At 46.1% G+C, this 25,000-nt stretch overlaps 3 protein-coding genes across 10 annotated transcripts in view; 2 read left to right on the top strand and 1 right to left on the bottom strand.

Moving 5' to 3' along the window:
• Positions 1-6,469, bottom strand: part of flot1b (flotillin 1b) — a 12,224-nt gene extending 5,755 nt beyond the window's left edge. Inside the window, exons 1-7 of the mRNA XM_064310199.1 lie at positions 6,335-6,469; positions 5,029-5,090; positions 4,571-4,646; positions 4,328-4,418; positions 1,406-1,549; positions 1,154-1,273; positions 872-967 (exon numbers count right to left, since the gene is read on the bottom strand). Of these exons, the coding sequence (XP_064166269.1) occupies positions 872-967; positions 1,154-1,273; positions 1,406-1,549; positions 4,328-4,418; positions 4,571-4,646; positions 5,029-5,071 (570 nt within the window). The 5' untranslated portion in view covers positions 5,072-5,090; positions 6,335-6,469. The remainder of the gene's footprint in view (positions 1-871; positions 968-1,153; positions 1,274-1,405; positions 1,550-4,327; positions 4,419-4,570; positions 4,647-5,028; positions 5,091-6,334) is intronic.
• A 2,803-nt stretch (positions 6,470-9,272) lies between these two features.
• Positions 9,273-15,595, top strand: tubb5 (tubulin, beta 5). The gene is made up of 4 exons (XM_064310120.1): positions 9,273-9,450; positions 12,072-12,180; positions 12,495-12,605; positions 12,869-15,595. Exons 1-4 carry the CDS (start codon positions 9,394-9,396, stop codon positions 13,924-13,926), a joined length of 1,335 nt encoding a protein of 444 aa, XP_064166190.1. The 5' UTR covers positions 9,273-9,393; the 3' UTR covers positions 13,927-15,595.
• A 2,070-nt stretch (positions 15,596-17,665) lies between these two features.
• The window catches only part of mdc1 (mediator of DNA damage checkpoint 1), a 19,609-nt gene continuing 12,274 nt past the window's right edge, over positions 17,666-25,000 (top strand). For 2 of the 8 annotated variants that reach the window (XM_064309041.1, XM_064309105.1), the window contains exons 1-8: positions 17,703-17,811; positions 18,102-18,138; positions 19,013-19,154; positions 19,364-19,807; positions 19,948-20,029; positions 20,780-21,915; positions 23,063-23,122; positions 23,281-25,000. The exon at positions 23,281-25,000 is cut by the window's right edge. In XM_064309041.1, the coding sequence (XP_064165111.1) occupies positions 18,124-18,138; positions 19,013-19,154; positions 19,364-19,807; positions 19,948-20,029; positions 20,780-21,915; positions 23,063-23,122; positions 23,281-25,000 (3,599 nt within the window). In that variant the 5' untranslated portion in view covers positions 17,703-17,811; positions 18,102-18,123. Of the gene's footprint in view, positions 17,812-18,101; positions 18,246-19,012; positions 19,155-19,363; positions 19,808-19,947; positions 20,030-20,779; positions 21,916-23,062; positions 23,123-23,280 lie in introns of all 8 variants that reach the window. The other 6 variants (XM_064309051.1, XM_064309060.1, XM_064309095.1 and 3 more) reach the window with 6 other exon arrangements.

Genomic DNA, 25,000 nt, shown 5'->3' on the forward strand with positions numbered 1-25,000 from the left:
TTAATCATTCGACAACAAATACAAAAGAAACACAATAGCGCAGATTTCCGCAAGCAGTGCCTAGTCACTCATAAACTCATCATCAGAGCAGCCAGCTCTGTACTGCAACGCACACAGGAACCTGAAAAAGTTCACTGCGCAGAGACCACTTCCTTTAAAAACCAAAAAAAAAAACCTCATGTTTCTCCACCACAGCTCATTGTGCCCAGCAGAACTGCCCTTTGTCTGGAAGATGAACAGAGAGACACTGTGCAGGCGGCATCCAGAGAGATAGCAGCCACACAAACGCACATTATTTAATCAATATGAACTCTGGAAACACAGCTTCCTGTCTTCTTCAGAGATTCGGCACTCGTCGCTATGGTTACCCATTTGTGTGCAGGACATTAGAGTGTTCCTGACATTACGATAAGAAACCTCACGTAAGGCTAATGGAGAAGGACGGGGAGAGAGGGGGGAGGGGGGGAGAGAGAGACAGAGAGTGATAGAGGGAGAGAGAAGCAGAGATCAAAAGACAATAGAGAAGACAACTAGAGCGAAAGAGAGTACAGGGAGCTTGTTAATGTAATAAATACTGACAGGATGCTACAGTCAAACAGAAATCCACAGAGAAAGATGGAGACAGCGAAGGAGGGTCTATGCTTTTTTCATTCCTGAAGGTACTTCAGCAACTTCATCCACACTCATAGCCTAACCCCAAGGACAACCAAGAAATAAAAAAAGACCCAAAAAAGGGTGAATAGGAATGCTATTCTTAAATAATAACCAATGATAAAATAATAACCTTAGTCAGCTGAACACAGGCGTTCCTCCAGGCAGCACACAGTGTGAGAAGCGTTAGCACACTTAAGATGGCGGTTCTCAGACTCACCCTGATGACGGCGTCCCTCTTGTACTGCGCCTCCCCAATCCTGGCGTCCCGCTGCACCTGGGCCGTCCTGGCCTTTCCCAGAGAGTGCAGGTAGTCCTGAGAGAGAGAGAGAGAGAGAGAGAGAGAGAGAGAGCACAATGAGAGACCACATACACACACACGCACACAAACACACACACAAACACACACACACCCTCTCCACACATACACTCACGCGCACACATGCGCACACAAACCCGTGGATTACATTCACATTGAGACGGAGAGATTAAGAACGCATGCCTGGTCATCGTGAACGTCTTTCAGCGTGTAGCTGACCACGCTGATTCCCATGTTGACCAGGTCAGACGAGGCCACCTTGAAGACCTGCTCGGAGAACTTCTTCCGGTCCTGGTAGATCTCCTGCAGCCGGAGAGAGAGGGGGGGGGGGGGGGGGACAGCGCGTGAGAGCTGGCCACTGCAGCTGGAAGCGTCTGAAGACTGCGTCTGCGCAGCTGCATCTGCGTCTGCAGACAGCAGGGGGCGCCACTGCACCTCGACGGTAAGGTGAGCGATGATGGCCCTCTGGTGGCCCTCCAGGGTCTCCAGGGCGATATGGGTGATCTCGCTCTCCGTCTTGCCCATGAACATCTGGCAGGCCGCGGCCAGCATCTCCTTATTCTGCCCCTGAATCTTCACCTGCGGAGGACAGACGGGTCACACACTCACCCACTGCACAGTACACTAACATACAATTTAAGCAGTACACTAGTGTAAACTCACCCCCGTGCAGTAGCCAGAGTACACACTGACCTACTGCAAAACGCACTAGGACAACACTGATCCACTTTAGAGTACACTAGCATACACCCTAAACAGCACACTAGTGTACCCTAACCTCTGGATAGTGCCCTAGAGTACACACAAACATCACTGCATAGTACACTGGGGGACACGCTAACCCACTGCATAGTAGACTATGGTACACACTAATCCACTGTAAACTACACACGAACATCACAGCACAGTACACTGGGGTACACGCTAACCCACAGCACAGTAGACTAGGGTACACACTAATCCACTATAAACCACACACCAACCCAAAGCACAGTAGACTAGGGTACACACTAATCCACTATAAACCACACACTAACCCACAGCACAGTAGACTAGGGTACACACTAATCCACTATAAACCACACACCAACCCACAGCACAGTAGACTAGGGTACACACTAATCCACTATAAACCACACACCAACCCACAGCACAGTAGACTAGGGTACACACTAATCCACTATAAACCACACACTAACCCACAGCACAGTAGACTAGGGTACACACTAATCCACTATAAACCACACACTAACCCACAGCACAGTAGACTAGGGTACACACTAATCCACTATAAACCACACACTAACCCACAGCACAGTAGACTAGGGTACACACTAATCCACTATAAACCACACACTAACCCACAGCACAGTAGACTAGGGTACACACTAATCCACTATAAACCACACACCAACCCACAGCACAGTAGACTAGGGTACACACTAATCCACTATAAACCACACACCAACCCACAGCACAGTAGACTAGGGTACACACTAATCCACTATAAACCACACACTAACCCACAGCACAGTAGACTAGGGTACACACTAATCCACTATAAACCACACACTAACCCACAGCACAGTAGACTAGGTACACACTAATCCACTATAAACCACACACTAACCCACAGCACAGTAGACTAGGGTACACACTAATCCACTATAAACCACACACCAACCCACAGCACAGTAGACTAGGGTACACACTAATCCACTATAAACCACACACTAACCCACAGCACAGTAGACTAGGGTACACACTAATCCACTATAAACCACACACTAACCCACAGCACAGTAGACTAGGGTACACACTAATCCACTATAAACCACACACTAACCCACAGCACAGTAGACTAGGGTACACACTAATCCACTATAAACCACACACTAACCCCACAGCACAGTAGACTAGGGTACACACTAATCCACTATAAACCACACACTAACCCACAGCACAGTAGACTAGGGTACACACTAATCCACATAAACCACAACCTAACCCACAGCACAGTAGACTAGGGTACACACTAATCCACTATAAACCACACACCAACCCACAGCACAGTAGACTAGGGTACACACTAATCCACTATAAACCACACACCAACCCACAGCACAGTAGACTAGGGTACACACTAATCCACTATAAACCACACACTAACCCACAGCACAGTAGACTAGGGTACACACTAATCCACTATAAACCACACACTAACCCACAGCACAGTAGACTAGGGTACACACTAATCCACTATAAACCACACACTAACCCACAGCACAGTAGACTAGGGTACACACTAATCCACTATAAACCACACACTAACCCACAGCACAGTAGACTAGGGTACACACTAATCCACTATAACCACACACCAACCCACAGCACAGTAGACTAGGGTACACACTAATCCACTATAAACCACACACCAACCCACAGCACAGTAGACTAGGGTACACACTAATCCACTATAAACCACACACTAACCCACAGCACAGTAGACTAGGGTACACACTAATCCACTATAAACCACACACTAACCCACAGCACAGTAGACTAGGGTACACACTAATCCACTATAAACCACACACTAACCCACAGCACAGTAGACTAGGGTACACACTAATCCACTATAAACCACACACCAACCCACAGCACAGTAGACTAGGGTACACACTAATCCACTATAAACCACACACCAACCCACAGCACAGTAGACTAGGGTACACACTAATCCACTATAAACCACACACCTAACCCACAGCACAGTAGACTAGGGTACACACTAATCCACTATAAACCACACACCAACCCACAGCACAGTAAACTAGGGTACACACTAATCCACTATAAACCACACACTAACCCACAGCACAGTAGACTAGGGTACACACTAATCCACTATAAACCACACACTAACCCACAGCACAGTAGACTAGGGTACACACTAATCCACTATAAACCACACACTAACCCACAGCACAGTAGACTAGGGTACACACTAATCCACTATAAACCACACACCAACCCACAGCACAGTAGACTAGGGTACACACTAATCCACTATAAACCACACACCAACCCACAGCACAGTAGACTAGGGTACACACTAATCCACTATAAACCACACACTAACCCACTGCACAGTACACTGGGATAAACAATAATGAACAGCACAGTAGACTAGGGACACTAATCCCCTACAGAGTACACACTAACGTACTGCACAGTACACTGGGGTAGAAACGGACTAAGGCCATTGAAACAGTGAAGTCAGAGGTACGGAGAGGGCGCTCGCGGCACGCACAGGGCGTGTGGGAGACAAACGTAACGGACTCCCAAGGCCAGTACCTGAGCGATGCCAGTCACAGAGATGGGAACACCGTGACGCGTGTACACTTTGTCACTCTTCACGTTCAGTGTCATGGTGTTCAGGGTCATCCTGAGAGAGAGAGAGAGAGAGAGAGAGAGAGAGAGAGAGAGCAAATTTAATTCACACAGTAGCAGAAAGGGAGGGGCGGAACTCATTAGATACGAGCAGAGCAGGGGCGTGGTCATTGGACGGCACGGGCGGCAGAAAGGTCAGCTGACTACCTCTGGATCTGCTGCACACAGGGGAGGACGAAGACCCGGCCTCCGGCGATCATCACGGGGGGTGAGCGGCAGAAGCCTGGCGGAGACACAGACAGGCCGTCACACAGGCAAGGCAACACACTGCTGCTGCTGCTGCTGCTGCTGACCCCACACGAGCTCTGTCTGTCCTCACCAAGCAGCACGGCCAATGGGAAGCGATCATTAACAGCTCTTCACAGATCTGGACAGAGTCTAAAGCAGCCAATCGCAATCCCCGAGGAATGTTTCCTCAGAGCATGCCAATCATTACACAATCAGTGCTGCTGCAGAGATCTGTACATCCTGCATTGCGAAATTTCCTAACAGTCAGTAACCAGTCGTTATTTGTACTTAAACATGCATTCATACATCTAACATAGTTTAAATATGAATATGCACACAGAGCATTAATAACACAATAACATAACAATGTAACATACCGGACACCACCATTGCCTCGTTGGGGCCACAAGTGTAAAACATACTGAGGCTGATCAAGGAACTGCATGAGCAAACAGGAAAGTGAGTGTGAATTAGTACAATGTGAAACATACAGAATAAACGCCAATGTAATCTGAATCACGTGAATCACGCGGATATTCGGTTAATTATTATTTTTTCTTCCTAATGACACATGGCCCTGTAGACGTCACATCTTTTTTCATAACGCTAAAAAGATAAATATGAAGCACCATAATTACATTGCTTTGTGTGGCAAAATTCATACAAACAGAATATGTAAAGAAAACTGGAAACGGCCACTGCTACACGATGAACTTTGCATTTATTTTCGTTGTTAGTTCATTTGCATAGCTAACCGAGAGAGCCGTACAGATAATTTAATAGCATATTTTACAACGGCAGCTATTTAGATTTGTCATATGTCGGTCATGCGACCTACCTACGTTTTTCACTCGTTCCGAAAAATCCTTCCCCTCCCCCACATCTCAGAGCGAATTTCCTGTTTACATCAGCCCACTACATTAAATACACTCTTTCATATTGTGGGGAAGCGGAGATTGTTCTGCGGTTAACGCTCAGACAACTAGGCCAAGGCGTACCTCGCGTCCCCTTCTTATTAACTAGCGACTGACTTAGCTTCGCTTGCTACCATATTGCAACTTTCGTTTTCGCTAGTAATAGTTGCAAAAACAGAATACTTAGACTACCTTCCTTTACGAATGCTATATTCGTTGCTATTACACATAGCGATGTAATTTTTTTCATAACTCGGTGACTTGGGAATGGAATTGAAATTTGAATACATAGCCTAACGTTAGTGTAGATATCATTTGTAAGCTATTGGTATATAGCTAGCAAATAACAGCAGCTATGTAACCTAACTGGTCTAGCTGCTAACATTTTCTTTCGCGCACTTCACTAGCTGCTATTTGCTAGCTAACTGTAACGATCAGTTGTAACGATCATGCTACCAATTCGACTGCGCTTAACTGGAATAGCAACGACGGTGACCTCCCCTGGCTCGTAGCGAACTACCAAAGCCAATTTAACGTTAGAAATGAAAAAGGTATCAAGCTTCTTCGGCGTGAAGAATAATGTAGATAGCTCCGCGGCAATGTAACAAGTAGTTAGTTAGCACAGTCTATAAAATTACACAATATTTCGATTCCTTAGTGTTTACGTTTTGGTAAAACAATAACGTTACATCTTCTGGTTAGCTGAACTTTTTAAAATTAATTTTCTCATATAGCTGGTTAAATAGCTAGCAGTCACGAGCCAACTTACCAACCCTTCTCTGGACGTGTGATTAGACGTTGACGCCTGTCCGCTAACTGGTGGTTAGCTGTTTCGCAAGGTCCTGAATCCGCTCGGGTCTGTAAAGCGCATCCCACACCCACAACAGAACACGTTTAGCACTCTGGCTCCCTCTGGCGGCGAGGAGAGGTGGATCTAGTCCAGTGTACTTTTGGTCAGTGGTTCCCAAACTCGGTCATGGGGCCCCTGTGTACGATGGCTTTCCTTCTAACCACATTTTTTAATCCCAGAATTTAACAAGCTGTTCACATTTTTAAGTGGGTGCTTTTCATGTTTAGATGGATTATTTATCATCATAATATTAATATACCGCATTGTGTCAGGAATAGCTATGCATGCCACAAAGTATTACAATTCTCATGTTCATACTGTACTATATTGCAAACAGAAAAGAGGTTAATCATTTTTAATTGATGAAATTAAAATCTGAGATTAATTAATAGGATCCTAATTGGTGGACACACGGCCACTAAAACTAACCATCTGGATGATTGTTAAGAATTCAATGACAAAGCAAATGATAACAAGCCAAACCTGCATTGTGTTAATAAGTTTAATTTAAAAAAATATTACCTCTTTTTATGTAATTTTATGTAATAGTTTGCAATGTAGGACAATACGTACAGCAGAATCGCTAGCAGTTGCAGTCAATTTTACATTTTTCCAACTGTAGTCTAGTTTCTTGCTATATTATTGAATTATCTTCTATTAGGTATCTCTATGAATGTAGATATATAGTATCTATACGAGGAGCTCGACAAAGTTCACTGAGATGCTTATTAAAAAAGGGTGCATGTCTTTGGGCGTGCATGAGGTATGTGTGTGTGTATGTGTGTGCGTGCGTGCGTGTGTGTATGTGTGTGTGCGTGTGTGCTTGCGTGCTTGTGTGTGTGTGTATGTGTGTGTGCATGTGTGTATGTGTGTGTGTGTGTGTGTTTCCATATAGCCCAAGGGTGGAGGGCGCTGACCGTAACCAATTGTATTATAATTCCAGTGCAATTATAACAGAAGCAAGAAATAATGGAATACAATAATCTGCACATAACCATAATAACTGCCAAAATGACATCACCATAACCATAATAACAGCCAAAATATTCTACCGCAGCCACATTTCTTGGCTTTTCCTTGCACCTCCGTACGCGATTGCCAGTAGGGGCTACTATAACTGACAGCAGTGCTCATTATTCCCGACAGTCCACCGGCCTCGGAAACGTTTCAGTGTAGCCTTGTGGAATCAGGTTAAATAGGTCTGATATAATGAGACAAAGCCGAACACAGGCTAAATCATAGATATAAAACAAAAACATTTACATCCATGTCTTCAGTTGATTGTTAATGCTCTTGCCAATCAAAGCTTCTCCAAATGACCATCATAAATAGGAGCACTGTCATTAGTTGATAAAAGCAACCTGAAACATATATTTAGATGGACAATAAACAATGTCCATTGGCCTGTATCTCTCAATAATAATGGCTTGTCTATAGTTTCTGTAGGCTACTTGAATGTAATGAAAACCCATCAAATGTATAGCCAGCTTGTGTTTTTGATAATATTTATTTGTAGGCCATATGCTTTGATCATGCTGAAAATGAAAGATAACTTTCTGTTTCGTGTTTTCAATGGTTACTGTGTAGATATAGTAGGCGTGTTTTACTGATTAAATAACATGGGTAATATGGACTTCGGTTAAGCAAAATTGATCATTGCAAAATAAAGAAATGAACGATGTAAAATGAAATGTAAAATAGTGGCCTATGCCTGCAGTCATCTGGGCTTTATCTTTTCTGTAAAGATGTTGGATCAAACAAAATGTGCAATGCAAATTAAATGATGCTTTCTGAAAAAGGACAACTTCATAGATGTCTACCAAGTATGGTTCCATGATAAGTCACATGTGAAATGTAAAATAACGCTTTGTTATTCAGAACATGTGTATGTTGATGGTGGTTATCTTGTTTCGTAATAATATTTTTATTGAAATAAATAGAGAGCATATACAAAACTCAATGTTAGTGCAAGAAAATGTATTCCATCTTCTACTTTTTTGTTTTTTAAACAATTATACCTACCCACCCATACATGCATCCCCCACCCACTTATTTCTAGTTGCCTGTACTGAGGTACTGCACAGATCTACATAAATGTACACATACACATACAAACATGTGCACATACACACACAGACACATATATGCCTATATCTTCAAGATGACACCAACACAAAAATAAATAAGCAAAATAGCAAGAATAATAATCATAATAGACATAATTATTATAAGGTAACACAGAAAATAGCTTTAGTCTGGGGACCACACTGTCAGCCGGTGACAAGAGGGGTTGCCAGGTAGAATAAAATGTTTGGACTGATCCCCTGATAGTTATCCCCTTTATTAACCGTAACAAATGGCTAAATAGACTATTTATAACTGCCTTCTCTCGATTCTGCCGCGCTGACTCATCTTTTCTGAGAATTCAATAGAACCACCACCCAGAAAATATTGATCAAATAGAAATAGAAGATCACATGAATTAACCTTGTTTTAGACATACGGCTGTGTTTTTGAAAAATGTTGCGCTGTTAATATTCGTACATTTATTGCGCTATGACGGCAGGTAATCTGTACAGTTGATAAGGGTCGGACAGCATAGACGCACAAATTAAGAAGGGGTGGAGTGGTGCAAAAAAACAGCGCTCTATGTCACCAGAAATAAACTACAAATTCCATTGTCCTTCAGCAGACGGCACTCCCTGTCCACTTCCGGTCCTTACCCTTTCGTTTCAGAAACCCCTTTGCCTTGGCTCCTGCACCAATCGACAGCCCACCTTCCAGATTCTCTGTCGACAACAACCAATCATAATTCACAGCCTCGTTTTGGACACAGTCCCTACATATAAAGCCTTTGTCCCACCTAAGCGTCCGGCAGCTGCTTTTATTCTTGGAGCTTTTTGTGGGGCAGAAGTTCATACAGAGGCGCAGTTATTCCTTAATTTTTTTAAACATAGAATATCACTCAACCAGAGAGAATGAGGGAAATTGTGCATATTCAGGCTGGCCAGTGTGGTAACCAAATCGGTGCTAAGGTAAGAATGATTTTGAACCAATCAGAACGGTCATAGTTAAATTGTTTAATTGCATTGCACGTGGGTTGACAGTAACACTTAATTAAGTGTATGTACAAGAAAAATGATTTGCTTCAGTTTAAAATTTCAGCTGTTTTCTTTTCATGTTATATGCCTGTCAGCCTACTTTACAGGAAGCCAAGAAACCATTATTTGTAATATTTCCAGTTTAAAACTCGTTAAATAAAATAAAGTCAAGACACGCATCTCGTTGTTCTTGAATTTACTAATCAAAACTAAATAAACGGCTTTCATTTTTCATCCATTGGTTGTGGATCGTCTGAAAAATGAACGGGACACGAGTTAAAAGTAATTTTCATGGTTCCCTTCTTCATATTACCTACAAAGACAAGGCCTGCAACGAAAAGCTTTTTATTCTTTTGAATTGTATTTTGCGTACATATAACCGGTTTGTAATTGAGCTCAGAATTAAGGACCGTTATCTCGTTTATTGGGGAGGAAAGAGGGTCCTCTGTCTAGACTTGATTTTCAGGAATGGGCGTGGGTCTGCATCACCATCGCCCCTCTCTGTCCTTTTAGTCAGTGTTAACGCTGATGATAGTAGAATAAAAGTGTCGGCATTCATTTGTCCTCCTCGTATCTCAGTCCCTTTCACTCGCTCTCTCTCTCCCTGACTCCGCTGTACAAAAGTGTCCACTCTGCCAGATGGCTTTAGCGTGCGCAACGTGTCATGCATGCTTCAAACCCGATGAAAATCTATCGGTCACGTATTCAAAGTTTTCCCACTTAAGTCTTTTGCACGAGCAAATGAAAATGGATCAATAAATCGATTCATTCTGGTCAATGGAAGTGCTGAGTGAGGGTTCTGTTGGGGTAGGGGGAGGAGGCATGGGAAGGGTGGGGCGTGCGTAATTGACAAAGAAAGACTCCTTTCCCCCTTTCAATAAAGCGTACGCCGGGAATCCGCTTCAGCCACGTATATAGTGATGAAATCAGGTTTCGCGATTCATGTTACTCATTTCATAGTCATTCTTTTATTTCTCGATGAATACATTAGTTTTGCTTTTGCGGATTAAACGGGTATTAACATATCGGACTTTCTCGAAGAAAACTAGGACAATTCAAGATATGGTTCGAATATTAAACAGATTGAATCTTTGTAATCAACCAAAAATGTACATTCACAATATAGGCTACAATATTCATGAAACGGGGTAGATGGATCCTCTTACATTTGTGTATAAAGAAATGGGATACGCAGAAGAGCACGCACTACTTTACAGCAACAGGATTGTAGCCCAGCTTATAAGGCACCGTTATCTTTGATGTAATAAGAAGCGATGGCAAAGCCAGCGTCTTAATCGATGGTCTGTAACAAAACGGGGATGGGGGTTGGGTAGTAGCCTACGCTGAGGCACGGAGAGGAGAGATTCTTGTACGAATGGAGCAGCTATTTATTCGGGGGAGTGTAGGGTAGGGAGAAAGGGAGAAGATCAACAGATGACAGATGTAGAAATAACATATGGTGGTGGTGGGGGGTTGGGGGCAGGGACTGGTCGAAACGGTTAGAGTTTTGTAACCCGAAAATGTACGTTTGATAATATAAATAATTTATGAGTCCATTCAAAATTGGAGATTTTCATTTATTATTCACATTTTTGCATGTAAAGTAGAACTGATACCAAAAATGAATGGATTCAAAATAGGCTATCAAATGTACACAAACTTATTAATTGCAACATAATTTATGGTATGCCATGACTTGCTTTGATAATGCATAATCACCCTGTCCATTGTTACATGTAGTTGAAAATTTCCTGAACAACTGTAGGCTAATTAAAACTTGTTTCAGATTCAACTTGACATATTGCCAGTCATAAAATTACAGGCACAAAGAACTACCGTCCAGGGTGGTTATTTGCCAGTCACTGGTTTGTGATGGTATCCTTTTCAGGGCTAGACTGTCATGGTACATGCTTGTGCATTTTGAAATAACATCCATTCCACCATGTATCAATGATTACAAAGTCTGCAAAACTTTTGGGGCAACTAATGCAAAATGTTTTTCTCACACACTTAAGACAAGACAATGGCTGCTTGTGTATCGGCACAAGGGCGCTTCTTCATGCACACATGATGCATTTAGCCCATAGCCACATAGGTATTCCTAAAACGGGCCTGCATTTTCCCCCTTTGTAAATGGCAGACAATTTGCTTAGTGTCATATCACCGACTGCAAGAACAGTTCACTTTTGAACATGCATCCGGGAAGAACTGGGACTTCTTTGTATGCAGTTTTCTCCCCCCCCCTCCTCATCGTTTATACAAGCTCACAATGAAACGTGCTGCGTGGATAACGCAGTGTTCAGTTGTGCAAATTCGAAATCAGGAATGACGCTCCGTAAAACTCACTCTCGTGTCTCCGCTTTTATGTCACTCCTGAACCGATGTTTTTTTCCGTTTTTGCTGCCTATTTTTAATCCGTTCTAAAAACACGACTGACACCTGTTGACACTCACATCGCTTTGTTCTTGTTGTGAAACATACAGAGTTGTAGCTTGCGTTTTCTCGCTCGGAGAAAATGCTTCTCAATGTGGATTTCCTACGCATTCTTGTTTCAGTTCTGGGAGGTGATCAGCGATGAGCACGGGATAGACCCCACAGGCACCTACCATGGAGACAGCGACCTGCAGCTGGACAGAATCAGCGTCTACTATAACGAAGCCACAGGTATCACATTTCAACTCGTTGGAATGAAGCACATTATTGCCACAGGACACCAAACATGACAGTGTGGTAGAATTACATGGGTAAAGATCACGAGGCAACACAAGGTAACAAATCGGCCTCAATGACATATAGGTTGTCACATCTCCATCCCGGTAAAAACCATCGACCGGATTGGTTATATCCCCTTTCGCTCTGGGTTTATGTTTCCTGGGGGGGTGTGAGGGGGGTGTGAGAGGTGTAACATGGCGCGGGCCGTGTTCCCTGCAGTACTGACCTGGTGTGTTTGTCTTCCTCTGTCTCCGTTTCTCATGGAGGAGGCAAATACGTGCCCAGAGCCATCCTGGTGGACCTGGAGCCCGGGACCATGGACTCTGTCAGGTCCGGGCCATTCGGACAGATCTTCAGACCAGACAACTTTGTGTTCGGTGAGTGGTGGTGGGAGGTGAGGGGGGGGGGGTTTGTATGGGTGTAGGCTGGGTGGTCTGACGTGGGAAGGCCAGTTTGGGGAAACAATTCAGGATGGGACACGACAGATATGACAGAGCCAGCAGGGATGCAGCTGGGATGTTTTTGAGAAGAAGGGGTCTGGCTTAAACTTGCTGAGGGACCTTTTTTCTGGTTTTTGAGGGACATGTTTAATGTGTCTCCTCATCCCATTGCTCCCCGCTTCTCCCCTTCCCTCCCTCAGGTCAGAGTGGCGCTGGGAATAACTGGGCAAAGGGCCACTACACCGAAGGGGCCGAGCTGGTCGATTCCGTCCTGGACGTGGTCCGCAAAGAGGCTGAGAGCTGCGACTGCCTGCAGGGCTTCCAGCTCACCCACTCCCTGGGCGGGGGCACCGGCTCCGGCATGGGCACCCTGCTGATCAGCAAGATCCGGGAGGAGTACCCCGACCGCATCATGAACACCTTCAGCGTGGTCCCCTCCCCGAAAGTGTCCGACACTGTTGTGGAGCCCTACAACGCCACCCTGTCCGTCCACCAGCTGGTGGAGAACACGGACGAGACCTACTGCATCGACAACGAGGCGCTCTACGACATCTGCTTCCGCACCCTCAAACTCACCACCCCCACCTACGGAGACCTCAACCACCTGGTGTCGGCCACCATGAGCGGCGTCACCACCTGCCTGCGCTTCCCCGGGCAGCTCAACGCCGACCTCCGTAAGTTAGCTGTCAACATGGTGCCCTTCCCCCGCCTGCACTTCTTCATGCCCGGCTTCGCCCCACTCACCAGCAGGGGGAGCCAGCAGTACCGCGCCCTCACGGTGCCCGAGCTCACCCAGCAAGTGTTCGATGCCAAGAACATGATGGCGGCGTGCGACCCGCGCCACGGGCGCTACCTGACGGTGGCGGCGGTCTTCCGCGGCAGAATGTCCATGAAGGAGGTGGACGAGCAGATGCTGAACGTGCAGAACAAGAACAGCAGCTACTTCGTTGAGTGGATCCCCAACAATGTCAAGACCGCCGTCTGCGACATCCCGCCCAGGGGTCTCAAAATGGCCGTCACCTTCATCGGCAACAGCACGGCCATCCAGGAGCTCTTCAAGCGCATCTCAGAGCAGTTCACTGCCATGTTCCGCCGCAAGGCCTTCCTGCACTGGTACACCGGAGAGGGCATGGACGAGATGGAGTTCACCGAGGCTGAGAGCAACATGAACGACCTGGTGTCCGAGTACCAGCAGTACCAGGACGCCACAGCCGAGGAAGAGGGAGAGTTTGAGGAGGAGGCTGAAGAAGATGCGTAAAAAGCAACGAGAGATGAGGGGGTTTGAGGGGGGAGGGTGGGTTCAAAACTGAAGCAAAACCGAAGCCCGAAAATAGTGAAGCAAAATTAAGCAAAAATGAAATTTGAGAACAGAACAATGGCGGCCTAAATGATCAAGCAACCAGAGGAGGGATGGAAGAACATTGTCAGGATTCACGAAACATTGATGAGAGGCACCAATCCCAACCCAGCAAGTGATGATTAGAAACTGCTGCAAAGTGAGTCAAATTAGAAAACAGCAAAAAAAAGAACTAATAAGAGCAGATGGTGGGATTGTGTCAGCAGTAAAAATGAATGTAAGCAAGGATGGTGGATGAGAAGGAAAAAGAAAGGAATTGACCGTAAACCTTCAATATGACCAAATACAATTAGTAAACATCTACTTTCGTGCATCTGTGTTTTTGGGTCTCTCCTCATTCCTCGTCCCTTCCAATAAAAAGACAGAAAGAAACAACAGTTTAAAAAAATCAACCAATAGCAACAAAGCCAGCCAACCAATAAGCACAGTGATGTTGCAGCACAACCAAGATGGTAAACTGCTGTTTCTTGAATGGTCAAGTCAGGTCTGCCTGAACAGAGAGGACAAAGCGAGGAAACGCAAAGACACAGAACACCCCAAGTGAACAATACAAGTAAGGTCAAGGAGGAAAGGATTGAGAGTGAATGTCAGCAGAGGAAGATGTGTGAGGAGGGGCTGGAGACTGATAAGGTGTCTTACGTGCCAAGAATAAGAGCTGTCTGATCCATTTCATGGTGTTTATCTATTTATTTTTTTATCTTCCCTGTGTTTTTATTTTATTTTACTTCTTTATTTCTTTTTTTAATTATTACTTATTTCAACTGAGCCTCTTCCATTTCCAGATCAGTTCAGTGACTAACAATTGAATGTCTGGTCACAGAATTTCTTATGGAGAGAGTAAATGCAGAATATTCATTCAAGTGGACCTGCAGCTCCCCACAGAACAATAAATGCACGCTGCACTGAGAGAGGGACCAAACAGTCACGGAAAGGAGTCCATTTTAAACTATCCATACTGCACAGTGTTTAGAAATGCAGAATTTAAGATGCGTAATCAAATTCATTTTGAAGACCACATGCATATATGTATGGGTTGGGGTGAGACACTGTGAAGAATTTCCAGAAGGCGACTTGGTTGGAGTGGTGTGTATTACCCGAAGCAGACCTCCACCGAACGCCAGCCAACGTCTCGGAGAGGCAAGGGTGGGTACACACCATGCCCCTGGGAAAGGGGTATGGGGCTGAATGTTTTAAGAAATCAAAATGGTTTCTTAAACAGTTACAAGAATGTTCCAACTAAGGGTTCACGTGAATTATATGCACAGAATAATTTTTTGGTTAAATTAAATTGAAGGGGGAAATGTGGTCGTTCATCAACGGAAATGAAGTAAAACAGCTGAGTGCAGTCGTGCTATGTATTACGTATAATTGAGCAAAAAATGTGGGGAAGCTCGGATGTTTTCTCTCCTCGTATTTGTGTTTGAAGTTCTGCAGCTTCAACTCTACTTTTTCTCCATCTATTTGTGTTTGTTTGTTTTTTCCCTGTCCTGTCTTTCTGAAAACCGTCTTTCATACTGAACAGGAAAGGGCCTCTGGGGAAAAATAAAATGCCTTTTTATAAAAACTGAAATATCCTCTGGTGTGATTTTGTTCGCGGTTTGTCGTAAGCTGTCCGCGTCCTCTCCTCCTGCGCTGCTGGGGTGCGTATGCGCTGCAGATTGGTCGCAGATGGCGCACCGACACTGGATGGGACATTACTGGAGGCGGTCCGTTTTTCGAAAGTAAGTCCTCGCATCGCAGAAGATCTCGAGCGCAGGCAGAGGGAACGCGATGAGGTGAAGTCCAGAAATCAGTGAAAGCACACTCCTCGACGGTTTTATAAATGAATTATTTTAATGAATCATTTTAATCAACGTAACATTTTAGCGTTTATTGTGGACAAGCAGATACATTTTTAAATACATGTTTTTGATGTTTCTTAAGTAAATGACAACCAAGTGATTTATGATATATAAGTTAATTATATGAGGTTTATGAATTCCATGTGTACGTGTGTGCGTGCGTGCACATATTTAAAAGGTAATATGAAAATAAATGTATAACAAAGTATTAATAACTGCATTATATATAATTAAAATAAATTGCTGATTTGTTAACTGAACTTTGAGCATTGATGGGCAAAATATGTACATGTAAAGATTATTGTTAAATCAGTTTTAGTGTTATTCCTATTACTATTGCTTGATATGGTATTAAACCTTAATAACTACACCGTATTCTATAGCTTTTACTACATGTGTGTGCACACACACATAACTGACATTATTAATAAAGCACAACATGTTGCACAGATGTGCTCTCTGGGTACACATAACTCCCCACACCCACCCCTGGTACAATTTCATTATGACCAAACATACAGTACTCACCCAGTGCTCATGTTCTTCCTCTCCGTGACAGTTTGACCCGCCATTTAAAAATATTTACTGTAATCCAATTGAACATAACACAAAGTGTTTTTATTTTTTTCTTGGGAGGCGCGTGTAACACAAAATGTGAACAAGAGCCTCCTGATTCCTGATTACACATTGTCACAATTAAAAAGCGGTCGCGTGCTCTGCATGCTTTTGGCCTTCCATGTCAGCAGAAACTGTTAAAGTCAACGTGACATAATTCGATCATTTTGATTCACGTAGGGAACAATAAGCTGGTATGTGATTATACTGTCCCCATGTATGGAAAGTATCATGGAAAGTTCTTCTGTTTGAGTGTAAGCTTACTACTTATTTTAAGTTTACTATGAACTATTTATTAAAATTCATGATGTAAAAAGGAAAGATTAGCATATTAATTAAGGAACATAGACCACAAGTTCATTATAATGCAAAAGACTGGTTTATTCTTCACTGAAAAAGTTTTTTGGTTCCCAATTAAAAATTCTTAAGTAACTGAAGAGCACTTTTGAGTTTTCTCAGCTTCCAAGGTTCAAGGTTCTATGGATTAGAAATTCTAAGCTCCAGTCACAAGTCTTTAAATTTGGCACAGCAACCATAAATAAGTTTCATTCTCTTCTTGTGTTGTTCAGCTATCAAGAGTCGTAGGTCCTGGAAATATTTGTATATTGTACAACATGCATCAGGTGTGGCAAAAACTACAAATATTTTGCTGGACTTGTAAACAGTACTGTTAACACAACATATTCATGGTTGCTGTGCCAACATAAAAGGCTTGACATCAGAGCTTAGAACCTGTAATCCACAGAACCTTGAAAGCTGAACAAAACAGAGAGAACCAAAATATTATTCTTTTTTTTTTACAGTGTTCTGTCGCCTTATGTTTTCCAGTGTAGTTGATAATACAAGGTAAAATGAACTCTCACTGGTGCTAAATGTCAGCCATATCATAGCCTACTTATTTTCCGTAAATCTCTTAGTCACTGCCTGCTCCATGTTGACATCCAAATAAATTATCAAAGCAACGCGCAGTCTTTAGCCTCCTGAACTGACTATCAAGACGGGACGAGAGACGGACGGGACCGTCCGACACACGTGGACGAAGTACGAGAACTGAAAGGGATCCTGCCCACAATACCTTGCGCCATGCAAAGAGCGCGCGGGAGTTTGTACAAAGTGGGCAGTGTGCTATGTCAATGTCCAATCAGATTTGTGATTGTTCAAATAGCCACCACTGCTAACCAGTTATCTATCGGAAGCGAATAACTGACGTTTGTTTTCGTCAATAGACGCGAAGCATTCATGAAAACTTTTTTGAACCCGGAAACAGAGACCTGTCTTATTATGTTGTTTTGCTGGCAACTAAAGATTTTCCACAGGTGCTAGCAAGGAGGTAAGCATGAACATTTGAAATTTAGCGTTGAAACATGATGTAGAACATATGCGCATAGGCTAGCTTGCTAAATGTATTGTAACTCTGGATGATTCCTATTTTCTGGAGCTGCCTGTGCATTATGCCCAGACATGCCCCGATGCTAACAGGATGATCCCTATGCCATTAATGTATTTACATTAATTTTGTTTACATTAGCCAACACTGGCGCTACTAGCTAAGCTATCGTACGATGCACGTTATCATTTTCTTCTAAATACAATGAACGTATTGTGTCTTCTTTTTTTCAGCGGAACTTCGGAATGTCAGAATATGACATCTTTGGCAGTGTGTAACCATTATTAGTGTTTGGCCTTGTCTTCGCTGGGATAATTGATTGACCTGAAGTACTAACAATTGTATACCTGTGTATAGACATAATCTTGCTTGTAAAGGTGACCCCTGTTATAAAATATTTTTTATTAAATAAGACGTTTAAAGAGTGTGTGGCTTCTGTCACTTATCCTGTACGTGGCAGTTAGACAAGCGTGTGGCTGAGCTCCATCGGGACATTCCGTGTGGATAAAAAAATACCCTTGACGTATCAAAAGATGAGGAAAAATATGAATATTTATCATTTTCAAAATTGATGAAATACTGTACAAAAATATCTTATGGAATTACCGTCCTATTTTAGAACACCCTATACGATTTTAAATGATGCCAGGATGTTGACTATACCTTGAAGGCTTTAAGAATTACGAAAGGTCCTAGAAGTGGGACACATGGGGCCAAAAATGCCCCCAAAAAGGGCACTTAAATTGTCATTTAAAAAAATAAAAGTATTTGTGACAAATCTCAAATATGCATCAACATCCTTGCTCCATAGGAACTTTCTTTGTAGGAAATTTCAGGAAAATCAGAGATGTCAGGTGAATTTCTTTTGTCCAAATTCACATGGAAAGTCCCCATACTTGCTTACCTATTGGGTATTACTTGCTATGTGTCTCTTTTGCATATATTTTATAATTAAATAACTAGCTGTGAATAATTATGAAAATAATTTTGCCAGCTTGTTCTTTGTCGTCCGTCGGAAAACTTTGTCGTCTGCTAGCTGCCTGTTAAAAACTGCTTGTTATCATTGCATTACAAACTCATTATCTTCCTGTTTATTGAAAGAAAAGTGTTTGTTGGAATATGTGTATATATTTCCTCTTTGAAGAACAGGATGGATGAAACCCAAAAGCTGGAGGACTCTTTCTTAGAAGAGGAGGATGAGGTGGCTGAGGAGAAGGACACGGGAAAAGAGAGAGAGCCTCTGGCCAAACTCAGAGTCTTCAATAATGAGCACTTTCCAGAGACTGGTGAGTTACGTGCTTAAGACACTAGCCTGTCTGTAGTGCAGTTCAGAGACGCCAGCATTTCCCCACTGCCTGTCTGATTTCTCACATGGTTGGGTTATGCACTTTGAACACGCCTTGCGTTTGGCAGTGCTGTTTGATTGTTGTGTCCCTTCGTCCGGTGCCCTGTCGCTCTCTCTCCTGATGCTGTTGCACGTTCTCCTCTCCTGCAGAACTTCCCCTCTTCCTCGGGGACAACGTGCTGGGCCGTGACCCCGCCTCCTGCAGCCTGCCCCTCCCCGCTCGCTCCGTGTCCAAGCGGCACGCCGTCATCTCCATCACCCGTCTCCGCGACGACGGGCGCCGCGACGACGGCGCGACGGAGGCCCTCGTGTGGGACCTGGGCAGCATGAACGGCACGCGGAAGGGCCGGCTTCGGCTGACCCCCCACGTGCGCTACGCCCTCGGGGAGGGGGACGTCGTGGTCATCGCCGACCTGCCCTGTCAGTTCGTCCGCGCTGGGGAGGGAGGGGCCGGGCGCGAGGCGGGAGCGCCGGCCGCGGCGGCGACGGGGAGAGGAAGAGGCGGGCCGAGAAGAATCGCCAGGGGCTGCGTGTCGGATTCCGACTCCGAGGGAGAGATAAGCGTGAGGAAAGAAAGGAGGGCGAAGCTTTTCGGTAAGTCCCTGAGACACCACGCAACCATTCCCTCGGCTCCCTACCTCTTACCGGGCTTCATTTTCACTGGACAAATGAGGGGGGCTTCTGTGTATGTGCAAATACTGCGTTTTTAAGAATGCTGTCTCTCTTATTCTCAGTGCCCGACTCAGACTCGCCTCGAGAATCCAGTCTCTCCTGCTCTACTTTCCTCACTCCAACCAGCAGATTTGTCCCAGATAGGTAATGTCTCATAAGATCACCAAAATAGTCATCTGTAATTGCTGCCATAAATAAAATGCTTTTTATTTTTTTTCTGTTCTTTTTTAAAAATCATATATCTCCTTTGCTGCATACCTTTTTAAGGGTCCAGGAAACTGAATTTTTTGCCGGTGTGTTGTTTTAATACTTTTTTTAATTACAATAACTTGTACAGTTAGTATATGCAGTGCCCATTTTTGCTTGGAACAATGCGAACGTCATCCTCCATAAATTGGCTGCAGACAAACATGTTCTGCCAGTCACTGCTTCCTTTAACTCCGCAGTCCACTAGCCGTGCAGTTGTTGCAGTGCTGTCGGAGTGCACTTCAGGCATGACTGGTGGAGGCAGAATGCCGCCCTCTGATTGGCCAGTCGAGATGAGCGCAGTCTCACTGACTGGTAACCCTGGCTTGGATGAAATGTTCAATTGGATTTCAAACTTACAAGGCCTCCTGCCACATTCGACACTGTCCACTTGTGTCATAGGCTGTGTCATACTGAAACCCAGTGGCAGGATGAGCCACCTAGCAGCCAATATTATCAACGCACCATAATTGTGCTGTGTCCTTATGGTGACATCAGCACACTAAGAAACACATTTTTTCCCCAGAGTCACTTCATCTTTCGTTCTGAATGTCCTGTTGAACATCTTAATGTGCACATCTGAGAGCATGTGTTAACGAATCTGATTACTCTCACCCCCCCACCCGTCCCCCTTCGTGTGTTTCGTAGTGAGGAGGAGAGCTCCATCACTCCCTCTTCCTCGGGGCGACTGGACCGATCTAGAACCGGCAAGACCCCAAAACACGTCTCGGACAGTGACCCCGATGATGAGGAGGAGGAGGAGGAGGAGGAGGAGGAGGAGGCGGGAACGAACTCGCATGTCGATTGCGCCGCTAAGACTCCGAATGCCGAGCCCAGTGGAGCACGCCCGCCCGTCGAGCCCGGCAGAAATGAGGCCGCCTTCAAGATCCGCGATTCGGAGAGTGACACGGACGCGGAGGGGGAGGAGTCAGCAGGGAACACCCCCGGCGCTTCGGGAGATAAGGCCGTCCTCCCGGAGGCGGGACCATCGACAGGCCCCGCGGCGCGTCCCGAGGACTTCCATCTGGACAGCGACACGGACGCGGAGGACGAGGCGGACGCCGCGACCGCGTCTGTGCCCGCGTCTGTGCCCGCGCGGGATCAGAACGCAAAACCGCCCGCCGCCGTACAGCAAACGGACTTCCATCTGGACAGCGACACGGACGCGGAGGACGAGGCGGACGCCACGACTGCGTCTGTGCCCACGTCTGTGCCCGCGCGGGACCAGAACGCAAAACCGCCCGCTGCCGTACAGCAAACGGACTTCCATCTGGACAGCGACACGGACGAGGAGGACGAGGCGGAGGGTACCGCCGGTTCAGCTCCCGGGGAGAGCGCCGGCCCGCCCGAGACTGCCGCCGGTAAACCCGCGGAGCTGCACTACGACAGCGGCACGGACGCGGAGGACGCCGCCGTCGGGCCCGAGCCGCCCTCGGCCGCCGCGCCGCAGGGCTTGGCCATCCTCTCCGACAGCGACCCGGACGCGGAGGAGGACGGTGTCGCCCCGCCACGCGCCGCCGCGGCCCGGCGGCCCGATTCCCAGACGCCCGCGCCCGGCGCCGGCCCGGCAGCGGCTGCCGCCCGTTTGGAGTCGGACAGCGACACCGACCTGGAGGAGCTGGACTCCGCCGAGCTGCAGCCAAAATCCGAGCCCCACCCCCGAGACTTCAACCTGGACAGCGACACGGACGTGGAGGACGCGGAGGACGCGGAGGACGGAGGGGGGGCGGAGGGGAGCGCCGGGCTGGCGGAGAAGCCCGTGAGCTCCACGCCGCGGGGATCAGGTACCGGCCCTGCCGCGCTCCTCCTCTGCTTGAGCTTCGCTCTCCTCCTCTCTCTGCTCTGCGGCCCCTCTGCCTCTGTGTCTCCTCACTCAACATGTCATCCAGAATCGCGTCAAGCGCCCGCTGCAGGCTACCGCACGTTTCACAGCCCTACTGAAGGACTGTGTGCGGCCACAAAAAATCCAGCCTTCACCAGGTTGGGTGGTCCAGTCTGGCTTTGTGTGGGGTTTGAAGAAGAAGTTTTTCATTCTTCGCTGAACTGTGCTTTCTCTTCTTCTTTTATTTGTCCTCCTCTCTGCGCTGTTCCCTCTCTTTGTCTTCCTGAAGCTGGCCTTAGTTAAGATTCTGCTGTCTTCCCAGTCTCATGTTCTCATGCTTGTACAATTCGTCTTCTCCTCTGCTTGGCACAAAACACTTGGGCTTTGTGTAAACTCGGTCTGGAGCTCCAACTGCAGTGTATTCCGATGTGAACAATAGGGCAAAGAGCTAGACGAGCTTGTTCATCTCTGGAGCTCACAAACCATTGGTGACATTTCAGAGGCTTTGTGGTTCTCTGACATCGATGTGTTAAGTAGTCTCTGCGTCTTGGGGTGCTTCATCAATCTAAGAAAATGTGGAACAGAATAATTTTAAAGCCATAAATTTGTCCCAGGTAGAACAACTTTATAGAAAAAGTCTAATAGAAAAAATGCCTGCCCTTTCCATATAGTCTACACCAGTGTTTCTCAACCCTGGTCCTGGGGACCCACTGCCCTGCATGTTTTAGATGTCTCCCTGCTCCAACACACCTGATTCAAATGAATGGGTCGTTATCAGGCTTCTGCAGAGCTTGATGACGACCCAAATAAAATAAAGAGGGTAATTCTGACAAACAAAGGAAGTGGCAAAATATGCATTGCTGCAGCTTATTATTCTGTCAACGATGGTAGGTATGCTGACCACCTGGGCATAGTCACAATTTTTAATGCATCTAAAAAATGACGTTTTTTTCTTCTCGGTCGAAATGGCAGGAGTGCAGTAATAGCGGATTATATTCGGCCCTCAGGCTGGCAGTTGAATAGCCCTGTTATTGCATGCACAACAACTGAGGTCACAGCTGTGAGGAGAGTACTTTTTTTTTTAAACAACTGTGACATTTGCATTGCAGCCTTAGAAGAGGATGAATTGGAGACCCAGCCTTTCAGCAGCACCTCGGACCCCTTCAGGCGTGAGTGGCCTTTCTCCTTGTTTCCTGTAGCCGGACGGACGTCCGTGCTAACCCGCTGTGGCACCGCTCAGGCGCAACACAGCTAGTGCTACTTTGCAGTCTCTTTAAGTCCTGCTGTCGCAGGCGCGTTAACCGAGCGTGTGTCTCTGAACACCAAGGTCCCTCTGCCCCTCCGCCGCTGGAGCCCAAGCCGCTCGATGGCAGCCAGGAGGACTCGGGCGACGAGGACCTCGTCTTTGCCCCGACTCAGTGCTTTGAGCCTGAAGGACAGAGGAGCAGTCCGGCAGGGGACCCCGCGCTGGACGCCACCCAGCCCTTCCCCTTGGACCCCTCTGCTGCCGAGGGCTCGGAGGACCAGCCCACCCAAGCCTTCTCCTTCCGGCTGGGCCTGTCCCACTGCAGCGAGGCCACCCAGGCCTATGGCCCGGCGGAGTCGGAGGACGACTCCGAGCTGGAGGCCACCCAAGCGTACGGGGAAGCCCCTCCTACCTGGGGGGAGAGAGAACGACTGGAGAAGGAAAGGGAGGAAAGAGAGGAAAAGGAAAGATTGGAGAAGGACAGGAAAGAAAGGGAGGAGGAGGAAAGATTGGAGAAGGAAAGGAAAGAAAGAGAAGAGAAGGAACGATTGGAGAGTGAAAAGAAAGAAAGGGAGGAGAAAGAAAGATTGGAGAAGGAAAAGAAAGAAAAAGAAGAAAAGGAAAGATTGGAGAAAGAAAGGAAAGAAAGGGAGGAGAAGGAAAGATTGGCGAAGGAAAGGAAAGAAAGAGAAGAGAAGGAACGATTGGAGAGTGAAAAGAAAGAAAGGGAGGAGAAAGAAAGATTGGAGAAGGAAAAGAAAGAAAAAGAAGAAAAGGAAAGATTGGAGAAGGAAAGGCAAGAAAGAGAGGAAAAGCAAAGATTGGAGAAAGAAAGGAAAGAAAGGGAGGAGAAGGAAAGATTGGAGAGGGAAAGGAAAGAGAGAGAGGAGATGGAAAGATTAGAGAAGGAAAGGAAAGAAAAAGAAGAAAAGGAAAGATTGGAGAACGAAAGGAAAGAGAGAGAGGAGATGGAAAGATTAGAGAAGGAAAGGAAGGAAAAAGAAGAAAAGGAAAGATTGGATAAGGAAAGGAAAGAAAGAGAAGAGAAGAAAAGAATGGAGAAGGAGAAAATGGAAAGGGAGAAGAGAGAAAGACTAGAGAAGGAAAAGTCAGAAAGAGAAGAGAAGGAAAGAGTGGAGTGGGAAAAGGGAGAAAGGGAAGAGAAGGAAAGAGCGGAGAAGGAGAAAAGGGAAAGGGAGGAGAGCGAAAGACTAGAGAAAGAAAAGGAAGAAAAGGCAGAAAAAGAACAAGTGGAGAAGGAAAGGAAAGACAGGCAGGAAAATGAAAGCGCGGAGGTAGGGGATGAGCCTGTGCCTGAGCAGGGGAGAAGGTCCCGTCGTAGTTCTGTTAGCTCCGTCAGCTCAGAGAGGTCCAACTCCAGCACCAGCGTGCCGGCCAGGGGGAGGGGGAGGAGGACCCAGAGGAAGACCGGGTCCCAAACCGATCCTGTCCCCATCCCCGGTCAGCAGGAAGAGCCCCCTGCCCCCAAGCCCAGCGGGAGGGGGCGGGGGAGGAGAAGCATGAAGGAGAGCGCTCCTGGCTCTGCGGGGACGCAGAGAGACCTGGACTCTGTGCGCCCTGACGCCGTACGGAAGGACGATCCCAACCTGAGAGCACCTCGAGGGATGAGCCGGGGCAGGAGGGCCATCGACTCCCATCCAGGGGCAACGGGGGCCAGCCAAAGTGCACCGGATGTGAAGACTGCGGAGCCCGAGGGCAGCACCAAAACCAGGGGCAGGAGTTGCAAAGTAAGCAGTTCTGATTCAACCGCGACAGAAATGACTCGAACTGCAGAACCAGT

This window comes from Anguilla rostrata, chromosome 1, assembly GCF_018555375.3.
Source record: "Anguilla rostrata isolate EN2019 chromosome 1, ASM1855537v3, whole genome shotgun sequence".
Taxonomy (NCBI): domain Eukaryota; kingdom Metazoa; phylum Chordata; class Actinopteri; order Anguilliformes; family Anguillidae; genus Anguilla; species Anguilla rostrata.